Raw genomic sequence first — 18,376 nt, forward strand, 5'->3', positions numbered from 1 at the left:
TGTGCAGGCAGCCTGTGTGTGTGTGTGTGCATGCAACCTATGTGTGTATGTGTAACATGTGTGTGCATGCAGCCTGTGGTCTCTGTGTGTGCATACAGCATGTGTGTGCAACCTATGTGTGTGTGCATGCAATGTGTGTGTGTGTGCATGCAGCCTGTGTGTGTGTGTGTGTGCATGCAACCTATGGGTGTACATGCATCATGTGTGTGTGCATGCAGCCTGTGTGTGTGTGCAGGCAGCCTGTGTGTGTACACAGCATGTGTGGTGGCGCATAGAGGTTTGGTGTGTATGTGTAGGGTGTGTGTATATGTAGGGTGTGTGGTGTGTGTGTATATGTAGGGTGGGTGGTGTGTGTGCAGGGTATGTGTATGTATATGTGTGTGTGGTGTGTGTGATGCATGTGTATGGTGTGTATATATTTATGAGCGGCATATGTATGCTGTGTGATGTGTGGGGTGTGTGCATGCACATGTGTGTGGATGGCATGTGTATGCTGTGTGGTGTGTACACACATGTGTGTGTGCGTGGGGGGTGTTCAGTGCTGGGGGATCTGTCCCCACACGCCCTCAGCAGGCGGGAGCAGCTGGTGGGCAGCCCTTGGGGGGAAGCAGGGGGGGGGGCTGGGGTCGTCTTGGCTCCTCCCTGGCACCGTCCACCCTCAGGCCTCTCGTGGCTCCTGGGAGCGGCTCCAGGCTCCCTGGGGTCTTCTGGGGCCATGAGAGACAGGAGTGAGGGGGGTGGGGGTGTGGGGGGGCCGTGAGAGGCAGGAGTGAGGGGGGCACCGCCCTAACCAGACCACCATCTCCACCTCCGTCCTGTCCACAGGCCGGGGCAGGTTTGCAGAGCTGGTCAGCGAGGCGGTGAGCCCACCGCACAGGCCGGCCTGGACCCAGATTGGAGCCGGCAGCCTGGCCCGGCGGGTGGTGGTGAGGGGCCGCTCCCTGAGGCCAAGCCGAGCAGAGGGGCGCCTGCCAGTGCCCGCCCGGGACTCTGCGCGGCCCCAGCTGTGCTCTCCGAGGGCCTGGGGGCTCCCCGCACAGCCAAGGAGAGGGCGACGGGGTGTCCCTGGGGAAAGGCCCCCGGCAGCCTAGACTTGGGGTCACTCCGGCGCTTCCACCCCAGACGCGACCTGGGGTCCAGGCTTCCCAGGGCCCGGACAGATGGTGGCGTCAGGGCCTACGGGCCACGGAGCCCAAGTCCACAAACTTCCGGCCGCCGGGCCCAGCCTCCCCGCGAGGTGCCCGGGCGGGGGGGGGGGGGGGGGGGGGGGGGGGGGAGCCCGGCCATCTCTGTCGCCATCCAGAGGCGCGGCTGGGGCACGGCGTCCCTCCGCCGCCCCCGCTCCAGGCCCGGGGCCCCCACAGCGCCCCTCGCGGCTCGGGCACGCGCACGGGGCGCGCTCCCCGCACTGGTAGCCGCGCGCGCCCAGCCCGCCGCTTAGCGACGCCCAGAGCGCGGCCCCGGCCCCGGCGCGGCGGGTGCGGGCGCGGGTGCGGGAGCGCGCGGGGCGAGCCGGCGCGGGGCGCACTGGGCCGGAGCCCGGGCGCGGCGGCGGCGGCGGCGGCGGATGGCGCGCGCGGGGCCCGCACGTGGAGGCCGGCGCGGGGGCGCGGGCAGGGCCGGCCGCTGAGACGCGCTGCTGCCCCCCGCGCGGGCGCCGCGGCCCCCATGGCGCCCTCGCCCCGGACCGGCGGCCGGCAGGAGGCGGCCCTGCCCGGCGTGTCCTCAACTTTGTGGGCGCTCGTGATCCTGGCCGGCCTGCTCGTGGCCTACTGCAGTGAGTACCGGCCCGGCCGCCGCGCCCGCGGCCCCGGGACTCCGCGTGGAGTTGCGATCTCGGGGCGCGCCGTCCCCCGGTGCCGGCCGGCCCTCCGTGGGGCCGGGGTGCGGGTCCGCCGGCCTCCCGGCGCCGGGCACTTCGGAGCGGAGGCGGGTGCCGCTGCCCGGGCCCCTCCCCCGGCTCGGAGCGGGGCCCGGGCGCCAGGCCCGGTGGCGCGGCGCGTCCCTGGGCGGCGATGCCCGCGGCTGCTCGGCCCAGGCCGGCGACCCGAGCCCCGCGGAGACTTGCTGGCCGAGCTCCGCGCTCCGGGGACGGAGGCGGGTCCGGGGGGTCCGCAGGGCCCCTGCCCGCCGCCACGCTCCCGCCGAGGAGCAGGGGACGCGGCGGCCGAGCCCGGAGCGGCGCCTCCGGTCGGGCGGGCGGGCGGGAGGGACCCGCTGGGACGGGGTGGCCCCCGCCTTCCCGGGGGACAGGCGCTTTCCTAAGAGAAGCGCGGGCGGTGCCGGGAGAGGGTCCCCCGCGGGCACTCCTCGAGGGGCGCCCGGGGTCTGAGGCGCTGACCCAGCGGCGGGCGAGGGTCTGGGGTGTCGCGGGCTGGTGGGCGCCGGGCTCAGGCTGGGGGGCCGGGGGGAACCCGCTCTCCATCTGGGTGAGTGGGGTGCGGGCTGTGTCCGGGGCACAGGCTCAGGTCCCGGAGAAGGAGGGTGGTCAGAGTGGGGCGCAGCCTGGCAGCTGGGGTTGGGGGGTGGGGAGGGTCATCCGCTGGACACGGGCTGCGCCTGGCACAGGGTCCTGGTGCCCATCTCCCCGGGGAGAGAGGCCGGGCGCTGGGGACAGCTGTCCTGGACAAGCCAGGGCGCAGAGGTGCTGGGGAAACATGGATTCTTTAAAAAAAAAAAAATTTGTTTAAAAGAGGCCAGCGGAGCCGCGCTCCCCAGCCACCACCTGGCAGCCCAGCCCCGGCGTCCTCGCTTCCTGCCCGAATCTCTGCTTTCTCCCCAGTGAGACTGGGGGGGCCATGGGGCCCAGGCGGGGTCCCTGCCTCCGGGGCTGGACAGCCAGCCCTCGGACCCAGGGAGATGGTGCCAGGGCCGGAAGTGTCCTGCTGGGTCAGGCCAGGCCGCCGTGAATGTCCCTGCCACGGCTGGGCACCTCGGGGAGGGGTCACGGAGGGGAAGGCGGCCTCGCCAGGCGCTGTACCCCGGGATGCCAGGCGGCACTGCCACGCCACCGGGTGCACAGCGGGCCCCTGGGAAAACGCTCCCGGGCCGAACGCCAGGAGCCGGTCTGGGGTTCGAGCGAGTTTGCGCCCGCTCGCCCGCGCCCCTGGCTCGGCTTCCTGCTCATGGGGAGAGGGTTCAGGGCAGATCAACTCTGCTGCGCGGGGAGGCGCCAGATGAGGTCCTTCCGGGTGGCATCGCTGGAGGGGGTGCCTTCAGCAGGGTTTGGGGGGCGGACTGTAGCGTCCTGAGCCCCTGGCGCCCTCCCTGGCAGCCCTGGCGGCGGCCGCGTCCTTGGGGCCGTGCCGAGAACCGCGAGGGCAGCTGGCCGGGACAGGCCTCCGGTGGGGAAGGAGCAGCTGCTGATGGTTGTTAAGGGCAGACACCGGCCCCGTGGCTGCAACACCCCACACCCTGCACACCCCCAGGCCCAGCCGGGGCGCCCCACTCCCACCTCCTCAGCCTGTGGGACCTGCCCTCCACCCCCTCCCCGAACCCACCCTGACACTCACACGGTCCAGGCCCACGCCTGCTGGGAGTCAGGGGTCAGAGCCACGCGGGCCTGCGGGCGGCTCCGATGAGGGCCGTGAGGTCAGGGTCCCCCTCCCCTGCTCAGCGGCCTTCCGGAGCCTCCCGGGTCAGGAACGGCTCCTCCATCAGCACCGGGGCGTGTGCGGACGGCTGCCCCCGGGACGGCAGGCGTCACCCCTGGCGGGAGTCGGTCAGCGTCACGGCGTTTCCCTGTCGGCGCAATGGGGTGGCTGGCAGCGTGGTGACGGCCCGGCGCCCCCCCGGCGTGCACGTGGAGCCACGAACACGTTTCCCTAGAACACAACCTGGGCTCCATCCTAGTTCACAGCGTGGTGTGAACAGCAGTCCTGGAGAGGAAACACTCGCTCTCTCTCATTTTTTATTTTTATTTTTTTAAGACTGGGAAAGGCCAGTGAGACGCCGCGGAAGCAGTGCCCGCGGCCGTGCGAGTTCCGTGCTCCTTCCCGCGCCGCTGGGTGAGGAAGAGGAGTTAGCGTCCTCGCCTGTAACCCGATTCCGTTACCAGCGGGCCCGTCAGGGCTCCCAGCCCCCGGGCGACAGAGCAGACACATTGTCTCAGATCAGTTAGGGAAAGCGAGCCGTCCTCGCCGGGATTCCATTCCGGCCTGGTCCGTCGCCGCAGCACGCAAGGTGCCGTTTCCTGGCGCTGCTGCGAGGAAACCGGATTATTTCTTGGCCTGGTTTCCCGGTTCCTGGCGGGCGAAAGGCCGTCCTTCTTCCCAGCCGGCTCGGGTCCCTGTTTCAGGCGGGCGGCGCCACCCTCTGGCTGGAGAAAGGCCTGCAGCCCGCCCGCCAATTAGGCTCGTTGCTATAGTGACACAGCCTTGTCATTTTTCTCCAATTGGGAAGAATTGCCAGGAGAAGCGGGCGGAGGGCGGAGGCAGGGGGCCGGGTGGCTTTCCTAAGACGTGTCCCCGGGCACATCCGTGGGCAGCGGGCTGGGCGCCGGGCAGCGGTGAGCGCGGGAGAAAGGGAAGTTTTCTCCTCCTGGCCCGGGGACGGCTGCCTCGGGGCTGGGAACGCACGGTGTAGGCCACCTTCCCCTCGCACGTCCGAGAGCAGGGCGGCTGGGCGTGGCTGCGGGTGCCGTGGGGCCGCTCTGCGCCGTGGTCTTTGCACACCGGCTTCCCACCCGTGGGCTGGGGTATCGCCGAGGGACACGGTGCGGGGTGGGCGCCTCACGCTGGGCCGTGGCGCGGACACTGGCCGCAGTGTTTCATTCAACAGGGACGCCGCGGTGCTCCCGTGAGGACCGCACGCCCCTGTGTGGAGCGGCCGGGCGGACGGACGTCCCCAACCAACGTGGAAACGGTGGGAGGAAAGGCTGTGTTCTAAAGTTTCCAGGGAGCCCTAGCTGGGGCGGCTCAGTGGATAGAGCGTCTCCCTGTGGACAGAAGGGTGCAGGGTTCCCTTCCCGTCAGGCTCGATCCCCAGCAGGGGGCGTGCAGGAGGCAGCCAATCAATGACTCTCTCTCATCATTGATGTTTCCATCTCTCCCTCTCCCTTCCTCTCTGACATCAATAAAAACATATTTTAAATAAATACAGTTTCTGGAGGGCTGGGGGCAGGCAGGGTGCCTGTGCTTTGGGCATGAATCCCCCCCCCCCCCCCAATAAATCCCATCCACACGGAACCATGTCTTACAGTGAAATCTCGTGGCCGTGGCGGGAACTACGAGAGGAAATGACAGACAACTTCAGGGTCACCTCCGTCCACTAGAGCCGTGGTCGGCAAACTCATCAGTCAGCAGAGCCAAATATCAACAGGACAGCGATTGAAATTTCTTTTGAGAGCCAAATGTTTTAAACTTAAACTTCTCCTAACGCCACTTCTTCAACATAGACTCGCCCAGGCCGTGGTGTTTTGTGGAAGAGCCACACTCCAGGGGCCAAAGAGCCACATGTGGCTCGCGAGCCGCGGTTTGCCGACCACTGCGCTAGAATATTAATGGAGCGCAGGCCCCCGCGGCGTTTCCTGTATGAACGCGATTCGGGGCGTGTTCGGGAGCGAGGAGTCTGCGCCACTTTCCGCTGCTCCAAGTTCATGTCTGGGCCCTCGGGAGGTGAGGTTGACACCCGATGCCTTTCAGAGTCCGCTTCCCGCCTGGCCCTGTGCCAGGGCAGGACTGGGCCGGGGGCGGGCCGCTGGGACTGGGAGAAATGGGAGTCCCGCCCGTCAGCCGCCATGGCTTGTTCTGATCCCGGGCCGGCCGGCAGCGGGCAGAGGATCTGGGACACTTCTCATCTCCGTCACCCCGCCAGTGGGCTGGGGCTCCCCGAGGCTCCGTAACGGTTACTTACGTGTTAGCGTGGCTGGCAGCCTCGTGTGTGGAACCCCTTCCGTCTCCAGCCCGGGGAGGGGGACCCCGGATCCCCTCGTCCCTGGGTCCCCTGGTCCCCTGGCCCCTGGCTGGCGGGAGGCGCGGCTCCAAGCCCCGGTGCCAGCGGCGGCCTCGTGGCGGCGGCCTGGGCCGGGAGGACTCCCCTGACGGTGTCCTGGGGGCCTCTCTCCTCTCCTGCCCGGGCCCCTGTGGGTCTGCCTGCCGTGGGGGGTTGGCGGCCCCAGCAGCGGGGACCTGGCTCCCTGGCCAGCTGAGGAGGCGGCGGGAGGGGCGGGGCGGGGCTGGCGGCGTCTGCGGGAGGCGGAGGCCCAGCCTCCGGCCTATTCCGGGAGCGGCAGGCAGGGCCGGAGGCAGCCCGGGCTGGCGTTCGGGGGGCTGGGTGGTCAGCAAAGGCCGTGCGGAGGGGACGTGCGGCCGGGCCCGGCACCCTGTTCGGGGGTCACAGCCGCCCCAGCGCTGAATGGCGGGTGCCTTCCCGGGTGGCGGGTGCAGCCCAGGACTCCCTGAGCCCCTTCCTTTTCCGGCGCCTTCTCTCTCCCTGCCGGGCCCCACTTCTCCTGGACACGTCTGTCGTCCGAGGTCCCTCTGCCTCCCGCTGGCCCCAGCCCCCACACAGCCCCAAGAATGAAGCTCTGCACAGCCTCCCCCCTCACTCACCATCTCCCTCACTCATGTCACCGGGCGTCCCGGAGCCGGTCTTTCCTGCCCAGGGAGGCTCCATCCTCCGTCCTGGCCTGGCCAGGGCCTCCCTCATCGGCTCGGGGGGGTGGGTGTCCCCTGCACACCGGCCTCTCTCCATCACTGTGGCGCCTGCTGCCTGAGGCAGGCTGACCCGTGTGAGGGCCCCTCCAGGAAACCCCGTGCACACTCTGCCTGGGCGCCCCCCTCCCCCCCCCCCTCCCGCCCGGGGTTGCGGTGTGCATCTGGCTGCCCTGGGGCTCGCCTCCTGCCGTTTTCGGCGCTGAGCTCCTGGGCCTGGCTTATTGCTCCCGGGCCTGGCTTATTGCTCCCGGGCCTGGCTTATTGCTCCCGGGCCTGGCTTATTGCTCCCGGGCCTGGTTTATTGCTCCCGGGCCTGGCTTATTGCTCCCGGGCCTGGCTTATTGCTCCCAGGCCTGGCTTATTGCTCCCGGGCCTGGCTTATTGCTCCCGGGCCCGGCTTATTGCTCCCGGGCCTGGCTTATTGCTCCCGGGCCTGGCTTATTGCTCCCGGGCCTGGCTTATTGCTCCCGGGCCTGGCTTATTGCTCCCGGGCCTGGCTTATTGCTCCCGGGCCTGGCTTATTGCTCCCGGGCCTGGCTTATTGCTCCTGGGCCTGGCTTATTGCTCCCGGGCCTGGCTTATTGCTCCCGGGCCTGGCTTATTGCTCCCGGGCCTGGCTTATTGCTCCCGGGCCTGGCTTATTGCTCCCGGGCCTGGCTTATTGCTCCCGGGCCCGGCTTATTGCTCCCGGGCCTGGCTTATTGCTCCCGGGCCTGGCTTATTGCTCCCGGGCCTGGCTTATTGCTCCCGGGCCTGGCTTATTGCTCCCGGGCCTGGCTTATTGCTCCCGGGCCCGGCTTATTGCTCCTGGGACTGACTGGCTGACAGACCCTCCTGGATCCTGCACCCTCCCCACTGCGCTGAGAGGAGCGGGCAGGCCGGGGGCGGGGCCTACGGACGGGGCGGGGCTGAAGCTCTGAGTGGGTGTGGCCGGCTCCCAGTGACTGGGGGAGGGGCCAAGGAGCTGGGGGCGGGGCCAAGGTAATCAGGGCGTGGCCAGAGAGGTGCAGGGTCCCAGAGTACCAATCAGGTTTGCACACACCTGGTGAAGACGGAGGGAAGCGCTCACTGGTGTGTCAGGGCTCCCTGGCCCCGTGCGCAGGCTCCTGCCCAGCGGGGAGCGGCCCGCCCGCCGGTCTCTGCCGGGGCCGCACCTTCACGGAGGCCCGCAGCTGGGTGCGCCCCGCGGACCGCGCTGGAGTAAAGATGGCTCCGGCCGCCTGGGCGCCCCTCTGGGCCAGGCTCGAGTCTCCAGGTAAGGGGAGCCTGGGGTGCAGGGAGAGGCGGCGTAGGCGTGGGGGTGCAGGGGGTGCAGGCAGGTCCTCTCAGGGTCTGGGGGAGGGGGTGCACCCGCAGGGGGCGTGGCTTTGGAGGTGCAGCTAAGCTGGGGTTGCCCTTAGAAGGCCCTGCCCTCCCGACCTGGGCAGCCTAACGGGCGTGCACACGAGGGGTGACCCAGGCTGGGCAACAGGAGCCAGACAGAGTGGGGCGCCCAGAGGTCCCCCTTCCCTGCCCTGGGGCCCCGGTGCGAGCTGGGGGAGGGCTGGACGCCTGCCCTCCAGTGTCCCTGCCACCCCGGCTGTCAGGTCGCTGTTGGGCTCCCTCCGCCGTGTGGGCCCCTGGGGGGGGCACACCCCTCCCTCGGCTCTGCACCCGGCCCCGTGCAGCCCCCAGGTTACGGATGGCTCCAGCGTGGGGTCCTGCAGAGACGCAGGCGCCCTGACCTGGCCCGGGCCCCGTCTCTGTGTCTTGGGCGTCAGGCTGTCGGGTGGCTCTGCAGGGTCCTGGCCCACGGAGTCACCTGGGACCTCACCCTCGCGGTTAAAGTCTGGGGTAACGGGAGGACGGGGGCGTCTCCGGCCTCGTAGACCCCCAGCGCCGCCGGCATGGAGCTGCGCGCCCCGTGTCCTGTGAACGGATGGGATTGGGTCGGCGGACGCTGCGGGAGAAACACGTGTGTCTCTCAGGACGTGATGTGTGATTGTTGGTCAAACGCGGGGCGAGCTGGGAGCCTGCGTGGCCCCGAGCCTGGGCTTCCTCCGGGGGCGGGGCGGCCGGGAGCGCATCCCACCGCGGCCTGAGCCGCTGGCCTTCGGAAGCCACTCGGGCCGCCGCGTTCGAACTGATTGTCTCCGGGGCAGCTCGCACACGCCGGGGACCTGGGGGACTCGCACGGAGTAACTGGGGCGAACGCCGGGCTGGGCGGAACGGGAGGCCAGGCCGCCTTTCCCCGCGCTTCCTGCAGGCTGCTGGCTCCTTTACCGCGGCCTCATTTGGGGGGCCCAGCGGCTGGCAGGGAGCTGCGGGGAGCCGGGTGCTCCTCTGCGCTGCGATGGAGGCCCCTCGCCTCGCCGCAGCCCTTCCCGTCTGCAGGCTGAGGGGCTCTGCTCCCCTCTCGTTGCCGGGAAAGTCTCGGTCACCCCGCGGAGGGCGCCTTGAGGACCGGTGGCGTGCTGTCCATTTGGGTGACCCCACGTGGCCCAGGTGGGGAGCGCTGCCTCGGGCCGGGGTGGGGACCTCCGAGTCCTGCCTCCGGGGCAGAGCCTTTGTCCTGCTCTGTCCTCCCGGAGCCTCACGGATTCTGCAGGGTGTTCTCAAGCCCTGGACTCCGAGGAGCCAGGAGCCGCGGTGGAGGGAACTCCAGAGGCCCTGTTCCTTGTATCAGCCATTCACACTTGAGTGCGAATGAGGCCTGATGCTGGTTTTGGTCAGAGGCCTGCAAAGAGCAGACTTGGAAAGCGTGAATCCAGATTAACTGCCATCGTCAGCCATTCACACTTGAGTGCGAATGAGGCCTGATGCTGGTTTGGCTGACTTAGGGTGCCCCCCTTGTGACCCTGACTTTGAGGCCTGCTGTGTCGGGTTTTGCCTGGCAGTAGAGGGGCCTTAGCCACTTCCTCGTCATTCACTGCAGCCGAGACTGAGCTCCCTCAGGGCCCCGGGCGCCCGTGGTCAGGCCTTGCCGGCTGGTTCTGGCTGGACCCACGGAAGGTGCTGGCCCAGCTCCATTTTGCTCAGAAAACACCGCGTGTCCATCGGGGAGGGTCTCTCAGCCGAGAGCTGCATATTCCGAGGCCACGGAAAGGCGGGAGCCAGGAGAGGGGGAGGGGCTGGACCCGCACCACGGCTCCCCAGCGGGGACCTGGAGCGGGCCCCCTGCTGGCCCGGCCTCGCTGTGACACCAGGAGGACCCAGCGCCGCCCTCCGAGGGCGAGGAGGGAGGAGCGTGTGCCGGGGGCTGGTCAGCACCTCCGTCCCGTTGAGCCTCCTGGCAGCCACGGCGACAAGGGAACCTCCACTGGGCGTGTGACTCCCTGTCCACGGGGCTGGACAGGGCTGTGCCGGCCCCTCGACAAGTCTCCCCCCAAACCTGCCAGGTGGGCACTGTCCTTCCCACTTTCAGGGGAACCGCAGAGGCTAGAAGAGGGTCGGCCCCGCCCCCCGCCCCCCCCCCCCTCCCCCCGCCAGGCACTGCGCCAGAGTCTGAAGGGAGAAGGCACATCGTCCAGCAGGCGGGTCCGGGCCCCACGGGGGCTCCCTCCCAGCCCCCAGCGGGCCCCTGAGGCCTCCCTCAGCCGTGTGGACGCTGTCCCTCCTCCTGGGGTCTGAGCACCGAGACCCCGCCCTGCCCAGGGCCACCCTGCAGGCGGCCCACCTGCCCCTAGCCCCGTGGTCGGCAAACGGCGGCTCGCGAGCCACGTGTGGCTCTTTGGCCCCTTGAGTGTGGCTCTTCCACAAAATACCACGGCCTGGGCGAGTCTGTTTGGAAGAAGTGGCGTTAGAAGAAGTTTAAGTTTTAAAAATTTGGCTTCAAAAGACATTTCCATCGTTGTACTGTTGGTATTTGTCTCTGTGGACGAATGAGTTTGCCGACCACGGCTCTAGCCTCATACCTGGTCCCTGCCACCCCTGCCCACCCTGTGCCCACCGCATGCCTGCCGCCCCTCACAACCTCCAGCCCGACCTCGGGGCGGCTCTGAGAGCGGCAACCTTGGAGAAAGACGCGCGCGGCAGCCGCCCTGCGATTGGCCCAGCCGTGTCCCCATTAGCGCGGTGGCTGCTACCCGAGGACTCATTAACCAGATGGCGGCAACGCCCGCGTGGAGGCGTGGGGACGCTTTACATTTAAGTTGATCAAAATGAGGGGAGCGGCATATGCTGGCGGAGATTAAGACTTTTTTAACTACATATTAACGGCTTTTCCCGACGCCCTTCCCGGGACCGCGCCCGCTTCTCGCTGTTCCCGTCTCCCGTCCCGAGACCTGGGCGCGGCGCGGCGGGATGTCAGTGCGTCTGATATCCGGTCATCACGGTCATCACGGTCATCACGCGTGGGTGGCGCTGCCGCTGGAGGAGGGGCAGCCCAGCTCGGCCGCAGGGCCGCGGTCAGGGCCTCTCCCTGCCAGGACCCGGCGCGGTCAGGGCCTCTCCCTGCCAGGACCCGGCGCGGTCAGGGCCTCTCCCTGCCAGGACCCGGCACGGTCAGGGCCTCTCCCTGCCAGGACCCGGCACGGTCAGGGCCTCTCCCTGCCAGGACCCGGCACGGTCAGGGCCTCTCCCTGCCAGGACCCGGCGCGGTCAGGGCCTCTCCCTGGCGCCTGTGCGGGGAGGGCGTGCCCGGGGTCTGGGCGGGAACGCCGTCTGCTCTCCGGTCTGGCTCTCCTCGCGGCTTCGCGGGATGTGTGAGTGGAGGTGCGAGTCACATAAGGAAGTCGGCCTCTGTGAAATGTGCATTTCCTCTGCGTTTCACACGCTCGGTGTCACATGACCATGGTCCCTGTCAGGGTCTCGTGTTCCTCACCCCACAGGAAGCCCAGACCCGGTGAGCAGTCCTGCCCCTGGGACCCCGGCACCCCCTCTGGGACCCCCGGCACCCCCTCTGGGACCCCCGGCCTCACAGCCTTTCTGAATGAAGGCAGAGAGACCGGCATGTTGACATCCAGGCGTGTGGACACCCCGGCGTGTGCATGTCCAGGCGTGTGGACACCCCAGTGTGTGCACATCCAGGCGTGTGGACACCCCGGCGTGTGCACGTCCAGGCGTGTGGACACCCCGGCGTGTGCATGTCCAGGCGTGTGGACACCCCGGCGTGTACATGTCCAGTTCGCAGACGTGCGCTCCTCCTTCTCCCGAGCACGCAAACGAAGACGGTGGCCCTGCCCCCGGCTGCCCCGCTGCCCCGTGCCCAGGGCTGCCGGTGCCTGGCCTTCGGGGAGACCCTGGGTCCGAGGGAGGAGCATCACCCCTTGACTCACACCCACCCGCACCCCCGCGCCCTCACCGCCCTGCCCCTGCCTCCCGCTGGGGTGCCAGCTCAGTGCCCGCCTCCGGCCGGGGCTCCGATGGGGTGGACGGCGGGTGCAGGCTCCGCTCCGATGGCCCGGCTGGCGCTGCGGCTGCGTGACGCCCTGGCTGCCGGGCAGCACGGACATCGGGGCTTCTGCCCAGGGATGCTGGGCCCCGAGGCCTCGCCCTGAGTCCCGTGGACGTGGCCCCTCCTGCTGCCCCCTGGACAGCCGGGTCCCAGGCCCCTGGCAGCAGCCTGGGCCCGGGCACCTCCCTCCCTGCGTCCCTCTCCGTCTTCCTTCCCCGCCCGTCCTCTGGGCAGGCACCGCGGGCGAAGGCCTGGCAAAGCCCACTCTGTCTCCGGCCCGGTGACGCTCCCATGTGACGGCTCAGCGGGCAGCGCTCATGAAAAGCCCCTTTGTCCACTCGGCTGATTAAGAAATAGCAGCAGGCCTCGGAGGGCCAGGCCCACGGCTCCTCTGGACGGCGGCCACGGCCAGCAGCGGAATTGGGCTCCAGGGAGCCCTCCCAGCCCGCAGAGCCCTCCCGGGGCCTCCAGCCTCCGTCAGCTCGCTGCCGCCTCCGTCCCTCAGAGCCGGCGCCGGGCGGGCCCTGGGAACGGGCACAGGACCTGGGCCCCGTGGACGCGGATCTGGGAGGCCCAGGCGGGCCGCCTCCGGGGGCTCGGTCCTCTGAGCTGTGAAACGGGCAGGGAGCCGCTGGTCTGCTGGGGGAGGGCCCGAGGCGGACGATGCGTCGAGGGTCTCAGTGCGAGTCGCTGTCCAGGCCCCACAGCGGCACAGGCACTGCGCCTCCTGGGGTTGTCGGAAATGGCACCCGAACCCACGACCCCCGGCCCAGCGGGGTGCCCCCCCGTGTCCCCTCTGCACAGCTGAGGGCGCTCGTGGCATGGGGACCCCCCTCGGTCCCCTGCAAGGCTGGACAGAATCCAGGCTTCTCCCTCAGCGGCGGTGAGCGCGTGCCCGCCCCTCTGCCCGTGACCGTGAGGAGCCGCAGGCCTGTGCCCAGCAGGGAGGCCGGCTGCCCCGCCCCCGGCTTGCCCCTCGCCGATGGTGTCCACGTGGCGGGTGCGGCATCTGCTTCTCACGAGCGCTCCCCCTCCGGGCCCCGCCAGCGGCCGCAGGGCCACGGGTCTGAGTGCGTCGTACAGACGTGCCGCGGCGGGGCCCCTGCTCGCTGCCACAGGCGGGCACCACGACTCGGACGAGTCGCAGCCTCCGGGCCTTGGTGGGGGGCGGAGCCGAGGGCCCCTCACCCGGGGCTCCTCGGTGGCCTCAGTGGTCCATGCAGGTGAGGGACGTGGTCAGGGCACCGCCCACCTGGGGCTGCCCGGCCCCTGTCACCATTGTCCGCGTCGCCACGGCGACCTCCCGGGACTGTGTCCGGCAGCGACTCCGGGTGTGGGCAGATGGCCCGGGCACCCCTCCTGCCGACAGGCGTCCAACGTTAGCCTGCCCGGGAGCTCGGAAAGCGGAAGCTGGGGCGACTGTTTAAGATGAGAACATAGGACCCCCACGGCCCCGGAAAGCTATGGGGTTCCGCCCAGTGTCCCCCCCCGCCCCCCATGCGGTGCGGGCGGGCTCTCTGAGATGGGAGGTGGCCCTCACCTGCTGCCCTGGAGGCCACATCAGGGCGTGGAGGCCACATCTGCACCCCAGGAGGCGGGCCCAGGACAGCGAAAGCCCCGCGCTTCTCCCCAGGGGACATGGTGACGGAGGCCGGTCCCCCGTACCTCCCCAGCACCCGGTCCCCAGCACCCGGTCCCCAGCACCCGGTCCCCCAGCACCCGGTCCCCAGCACCCGGTCCCCAGCACCCGATCCCCAGCACCCGGTCCCCCAGCACCCGGTCCCCCAGCACCCGGTCCCCAGCACCCGGTGCCGAGGGGAGGCCGAGTGCGCGGTTCAGGGGGACGACCCCCAGGCAGCCCGGACCCCGTGCAGTCAACAGGCTCTTAGGGGCTGACCCCAGGCAGAGAGCTCGAGGGTCCTTTAAATTTGGAAATTCACGTGAAATCAGAAGAGACAGAGTAATTCTTCATTCTGCTTGAGAGGTTATTTGCCTTCCCACGGACGCTCGGTGTACTGATACACCGTGTCAGAAGGTAAATGATTTTAAACCAGATTCAATTTAAATTTCATTACGCATTTGTAGGAGACACGGGCTCCGAGAATCCCTCGCCTGCTCCTGGAAGGTTTTTCACTTTTAATAACTCGGCTCCCCATGCCCTGATCCACTGCCCATGCCCTCGCGTGGGGGCGGGGCTGCGTGGTGCCGGCCAGCTCGGAGCGTCTGGGACAAAGGCCCGGGCGGAAGGGCTGCTGGGCTGGGGACCGGCGTCCCAGGGGCAGGGGGCTGGACACGGGTCCCGGGGGCAGGTGAGTTGGACACGGGTCCCGGGGGCAGGCGGGCTGGACACGGGTCCCGGGGGCAGGGGGCTGGACACGGGTCCCGGGGGCAGGCGGGCTGGACACGGGTCCCGGGGGCAGGGGGTTGGACACGGGTCCCGGGGGCAGCGTGGCGCGGACTCGGCGTGACTGCAGCGAGGGCACCTCCGGAGCCGCGTCGCCCGCCTCCCACAGGGTGACCTGAAGCCAAATCTCCGTGGACCTTTCCGAAGGCGAAGGGACCGGAGCTGTGCCAGCTCGGACCACTCACTCAGCCTCTCTGTGCCGGTCGGACACGGGTGCTGGCCACGCCGCGTCGCTGGGTTGAGTAGTGTCCCCTGGGGGTCCACGTCCACCCGGGACCTCGGGCGGGGCCGTGTTGGGAAATGGGGTCTGAGTCGGCGCGGCTGGTTGGGGAGGATGAGGGCCTGGGGCAGGGCGGGCTCTGCTGCAGGGACTGGGTCCTCACAAGGACGGGGCTCCCAGCCCGGCCCGCGGCTCCGTGGGTGAGCGTCGACCTGTGACCCAGGAGGTCAGGGTTCAGTTCCCTGTCAGGGCACAGGCCCAGGGTTGCGGGCTCGATCCCCAGGGAGGGGCGTGCAGGAGGCAGCTGGTCCGTGATTCTCTCTCATCATGGATGTTTCCATCTCCCTCTCCCTTCCTCTCTGAAATCAATAAAAAACATTAAAAACAGGGGGGGGGGGTTCCTCAGACACCCCACTGGAAGGGCCCCTCGAGGACAGAGCGGGTCGGAGGCCGCCGTCCCCAGGGCCCGGGACGCCCGGATCCCCAGCCGCCGCCGCAGGGGCCCAGCCCAGCGACACCGTGACCTTGGGCTTCGGGCCTCAGCCCAGCGTTTCCTGTGCCGCTCCCAGTCCGGAGGGCGCGAGGCTCCGCGCCAGGGCCTCTCAGTGCGGACGGGGCGCCGCGCACACCTGAGGCCCCCACCCCGGTGCCCGGGGACGGGACATGGCTGTGCTGTGCTGTGCGGGTCGGCACGCCCCACCCCCTTTGCCAGGAGCGAGGGGAGCCCTGTCGGGGGCCCTCCCTGCCCGTGGACGGCCGACTCCAAACCCTTCTCGACGGGCAGTGGGGCAGGTGCCCCGTGGTCGTCCGAGGCCCAGGAGCCCCCGAGTCCCTCGTCCCCGGGGCCCTGGTCCTGGAGGGACAGGATGGGCGTCGGAGCCGCTGTGTCCCGTTAACTCGGTGCGCCCGCCGTGTCCGGAGCTCCCGGGGCGGCTCTCACCAGCTCTCGTCGTCCCTCCCTGGTGCCGCGGCGGAGACCACGTCCCGTGGGCGCGTCCGCGTGTTCACCACGCGGCCTTGTCGGGGGAAGAATGCGGTGGTCGCGCCTCGGGTCGGCGCTCTGAATAGACTCAGAAGGGTGGCGAGGTGGCCCTCGCACGGACCGGCCAATCAGCTAGAAACGCGCTGTCAGAACGCGTGGTGGCCGACGCCGGGCTGACGGCGACCTCGCTTTGCTTTGTTTCCTGCGCGTGTCGTGAGGAACATGAGCGATGACGTCAGCCGCCAGCCGGGGCGGAGGGAGCGCCACGTGTCCTCGGGATTTCTGTAAAGCGATTTCTTTGCCTTTGCACATTCCGTCTCTCCTCGTGAAGGCCCGTCCCGGCGTGCTGCCTTGTTTGTGAATGTCAGATGTGCGCGTTTGGGGAAACCAGACGTGAAATGGGACCAAGTGGCTGCCCAGGCCCAGGGACCCTCCCCAGGCGGCCCGCCCTCCCACCTGCTCCCCGGCTCCGGCCGGTCCAGCCGGATGGGACTCGGGGCAGGAGGTGGGGGCTCTGTGGCCGCGGAGAAGCCGCCCTGCCCCCCGACACTTAGGAAAGGGGGCCACGTAGCGTCCAAGACCGATGAGCAAAGGCAGGGTCTGCACCGGCGGGTGAAGGAACAAATGAACGAAGGAATGAATGAACAGAAGGTTGAATGAACGAAGGAATGAATGAATGAAAGGAGGAAAGAAAGGATGAATGAATGAAATAGTGAAGGAAAGGAGGAAGGAAGGAAAGAAAGAATGGATGGATGAACGGATGAACGGATGCGAGGTGGTCCTCAAGGGGGCGGCCAGGCCGGGAGCCCCGCCGCGGAGACGAGGCCGCCCCTTGTCCAGGGAAGCCCCTCGGGCGCCGGCGGAATGAGCCTCGCCGTGCCACCCCAGGAGGGCTTCGTCCCGCCCCTTCGTTTCCCCGATTCCCGCGGCCTCTCGGGGCAGAGGAGCCGTGTCCACAAATGCGACGGGAACGTGTGGCCGGAGCGGGCAGTGCCTCTGGAGGGGCCGTGAGGGGCACAGGGCGGGGCCGACAGGGGAGCCCCCACAGACCTGGGGGTGGGCGGCAGCGTCCAGCCTGACTGGAGCTTCCACACACCTGGAGGCGCGGAGCTTGGACCCCGGGGTCTACGGAGGGGCCCGCCCCCGGGGTCGGTGGGGGGGCCCGGCCCTGGGGTCCATGAGGGAGCGATTGCTGCCTGTTTCCCGCCTCCTCCTGGGCTCTGGGACGTGCACTTTATGAAGTAGCAGAGGTCACGAGGTCAGGCGTGAATACATCCGTCTTCGGGGTCACTTGTCCGTGAGCCCCAGCAGCACAGGGGCCTGGGGACCTCCGGCGAGAAGCAGCGTCTCCCGCTCTGGCCGCCGGCGGCCGCCTCCTGCAGAGAACCCCCGGGGAGCGGCCGAGTCACTGCCCTCTCAGACCCCGCTCTCCTGGCAGACAAGGACATTTCCACCCACGGAGGAGGCCGCGAGTGGACATGAGGTCACGCCGCGCGGCCAGGCCCCGGGGAGGGTCCGGAGGCCCCGCGAGCCCCCGCGTCGGTTTATCTGCCCGATAATCAGAGGCAGAGACGGCGCCGTGATCGGACGGCTCCCGTGCGGGGTCTGCGCGTGGGCGGGTGGCTGCCCGACCGGCAGCTGCTGGTTCCCCGGCAGGAACTGCTCTGATTTCCCCGTTGGCCCCGGTGAGAAACAGGGAATTACCGTGTCGATTTTTCCTGCAGACAAGTTTCGTTTAGGTCAGTGCCCTGTGTCAGGCAGCGTCTCTCCGGCTCCTGGGCTGTTTGTTTTGAGCGGGCAGAGCCCTTGGGGAGCTGCGGGCACGCAGGCGGCCATGGGGGGGGGGGAGAGCCATGCACCGCTCCGGGCGCCAGGCCGCGGGCTCCGCGCTCCACGCCGCCCCTGTGCCCTGTGGACACCTGAGGGGCTCCGGGAGGGACTGTTGCCTGACCCCCCAACAGCCGACCCTCCAGAGGCCGCTCTCCCGGGGTCCCCGGAGCCGAGAGATCGCACACCTCATGGCGAGGTGACCAGGGTGCTGGCTCTCCGTCCCGGGTCCCCCACGTCAAATGAGGCCTTTGTGCCTTTGACCCCCAGGGACCCCTCCAGCTCTGGCCAAACCGACCAGTTCCACCCGGAGCCGGACGCCGGGGGCAGGTGTGCGTGGCCGCCCGCCCGGCGCTGCCGGGCCCCTGTGTCCTGCTCCTGCCCGGCGCCCTGACTCCCGCCTCCCCTTCCTTCTCAAGTGGCGGCGCCGGAATAATCCCATAATCCGCCAATTACTCCCTCTTCTCAGCGCGGCTGTGCAGGCTCCAGTCACCGGCGGCCGGAGACGTGGCCGCGGCCGCACCCCCAGGCTTTAGAGGGAGCCGGGCGCGGGTGTTCGCTCTGCGGGGCTGTGGGCCCGGCGGCCGCGCCCGTCGTCAGGATTAGAGGCCGCTGTTTACGGGACGCGGGCCCCACGGTGCCTGGGCCGTGAGCCCCGTGGGGACACCAGCCTGTCCTCGCTGGAACCCCGAGGGGCCCGCTCTGGGCACGGGGCCGGGCTGGGGCGCGTCCCAGGACGCCAGGCCAGGAGGCGGCCGGGCGAGCGGTCACGCCCCACGTGTCCCAGGCCCAACTCCAGTCCTTCCCACAGCCCAGCCCCTGGGTGTGGGCACAGGGCCCGGCACCCCCACCCCCCGCGACTTTCCCAGAACTCCCAGCTGAGCCGATGGCCACCCCACTTCACCCGGGAGAC

The 18,376-nt window shown here is 69.3% G+C and overlaps 1 protein-coding gene across 1 annotated transcript in view; it reads left to right on the plus strand.

Moving 5' to 3' along the window:
* The first annotated feature begins 1,668 nt into the window (after nt 1–1,668).
* Nucleotides 1,669–18,376, plus strand: part of TAFA5 (TAFA chemokine like family member 5) — a 78,221-nt gene continuing 61,513 nt past the window's right edge. The window contains exon 1 of the mRNA XM_054718584.1: nt 1,669–1,777. Within this exon, the coding sequence (XP_054574559.1) occupies nt 1,669–1,777 (109 nt within the window). The remainder of the gene's footprint in view (nt 1,778–18,376) is intronic.

Source organism: Eptesicus fuscus, chromosome 7, assembly GCF_027574615.1.
Source record: "Eptesicus fuscus isolate TK198812 chromosome 7, DD_ASM_mEF_20220401, whole genome shotgun sequence".
In the NCBI taxonomy this organism is placed as follows: Eukaryota; Metazoa; Chordata; class Mammalia; order Chiroptera; family Vespertilionidae; genus Eptesicus; species Eptesicus fuscus.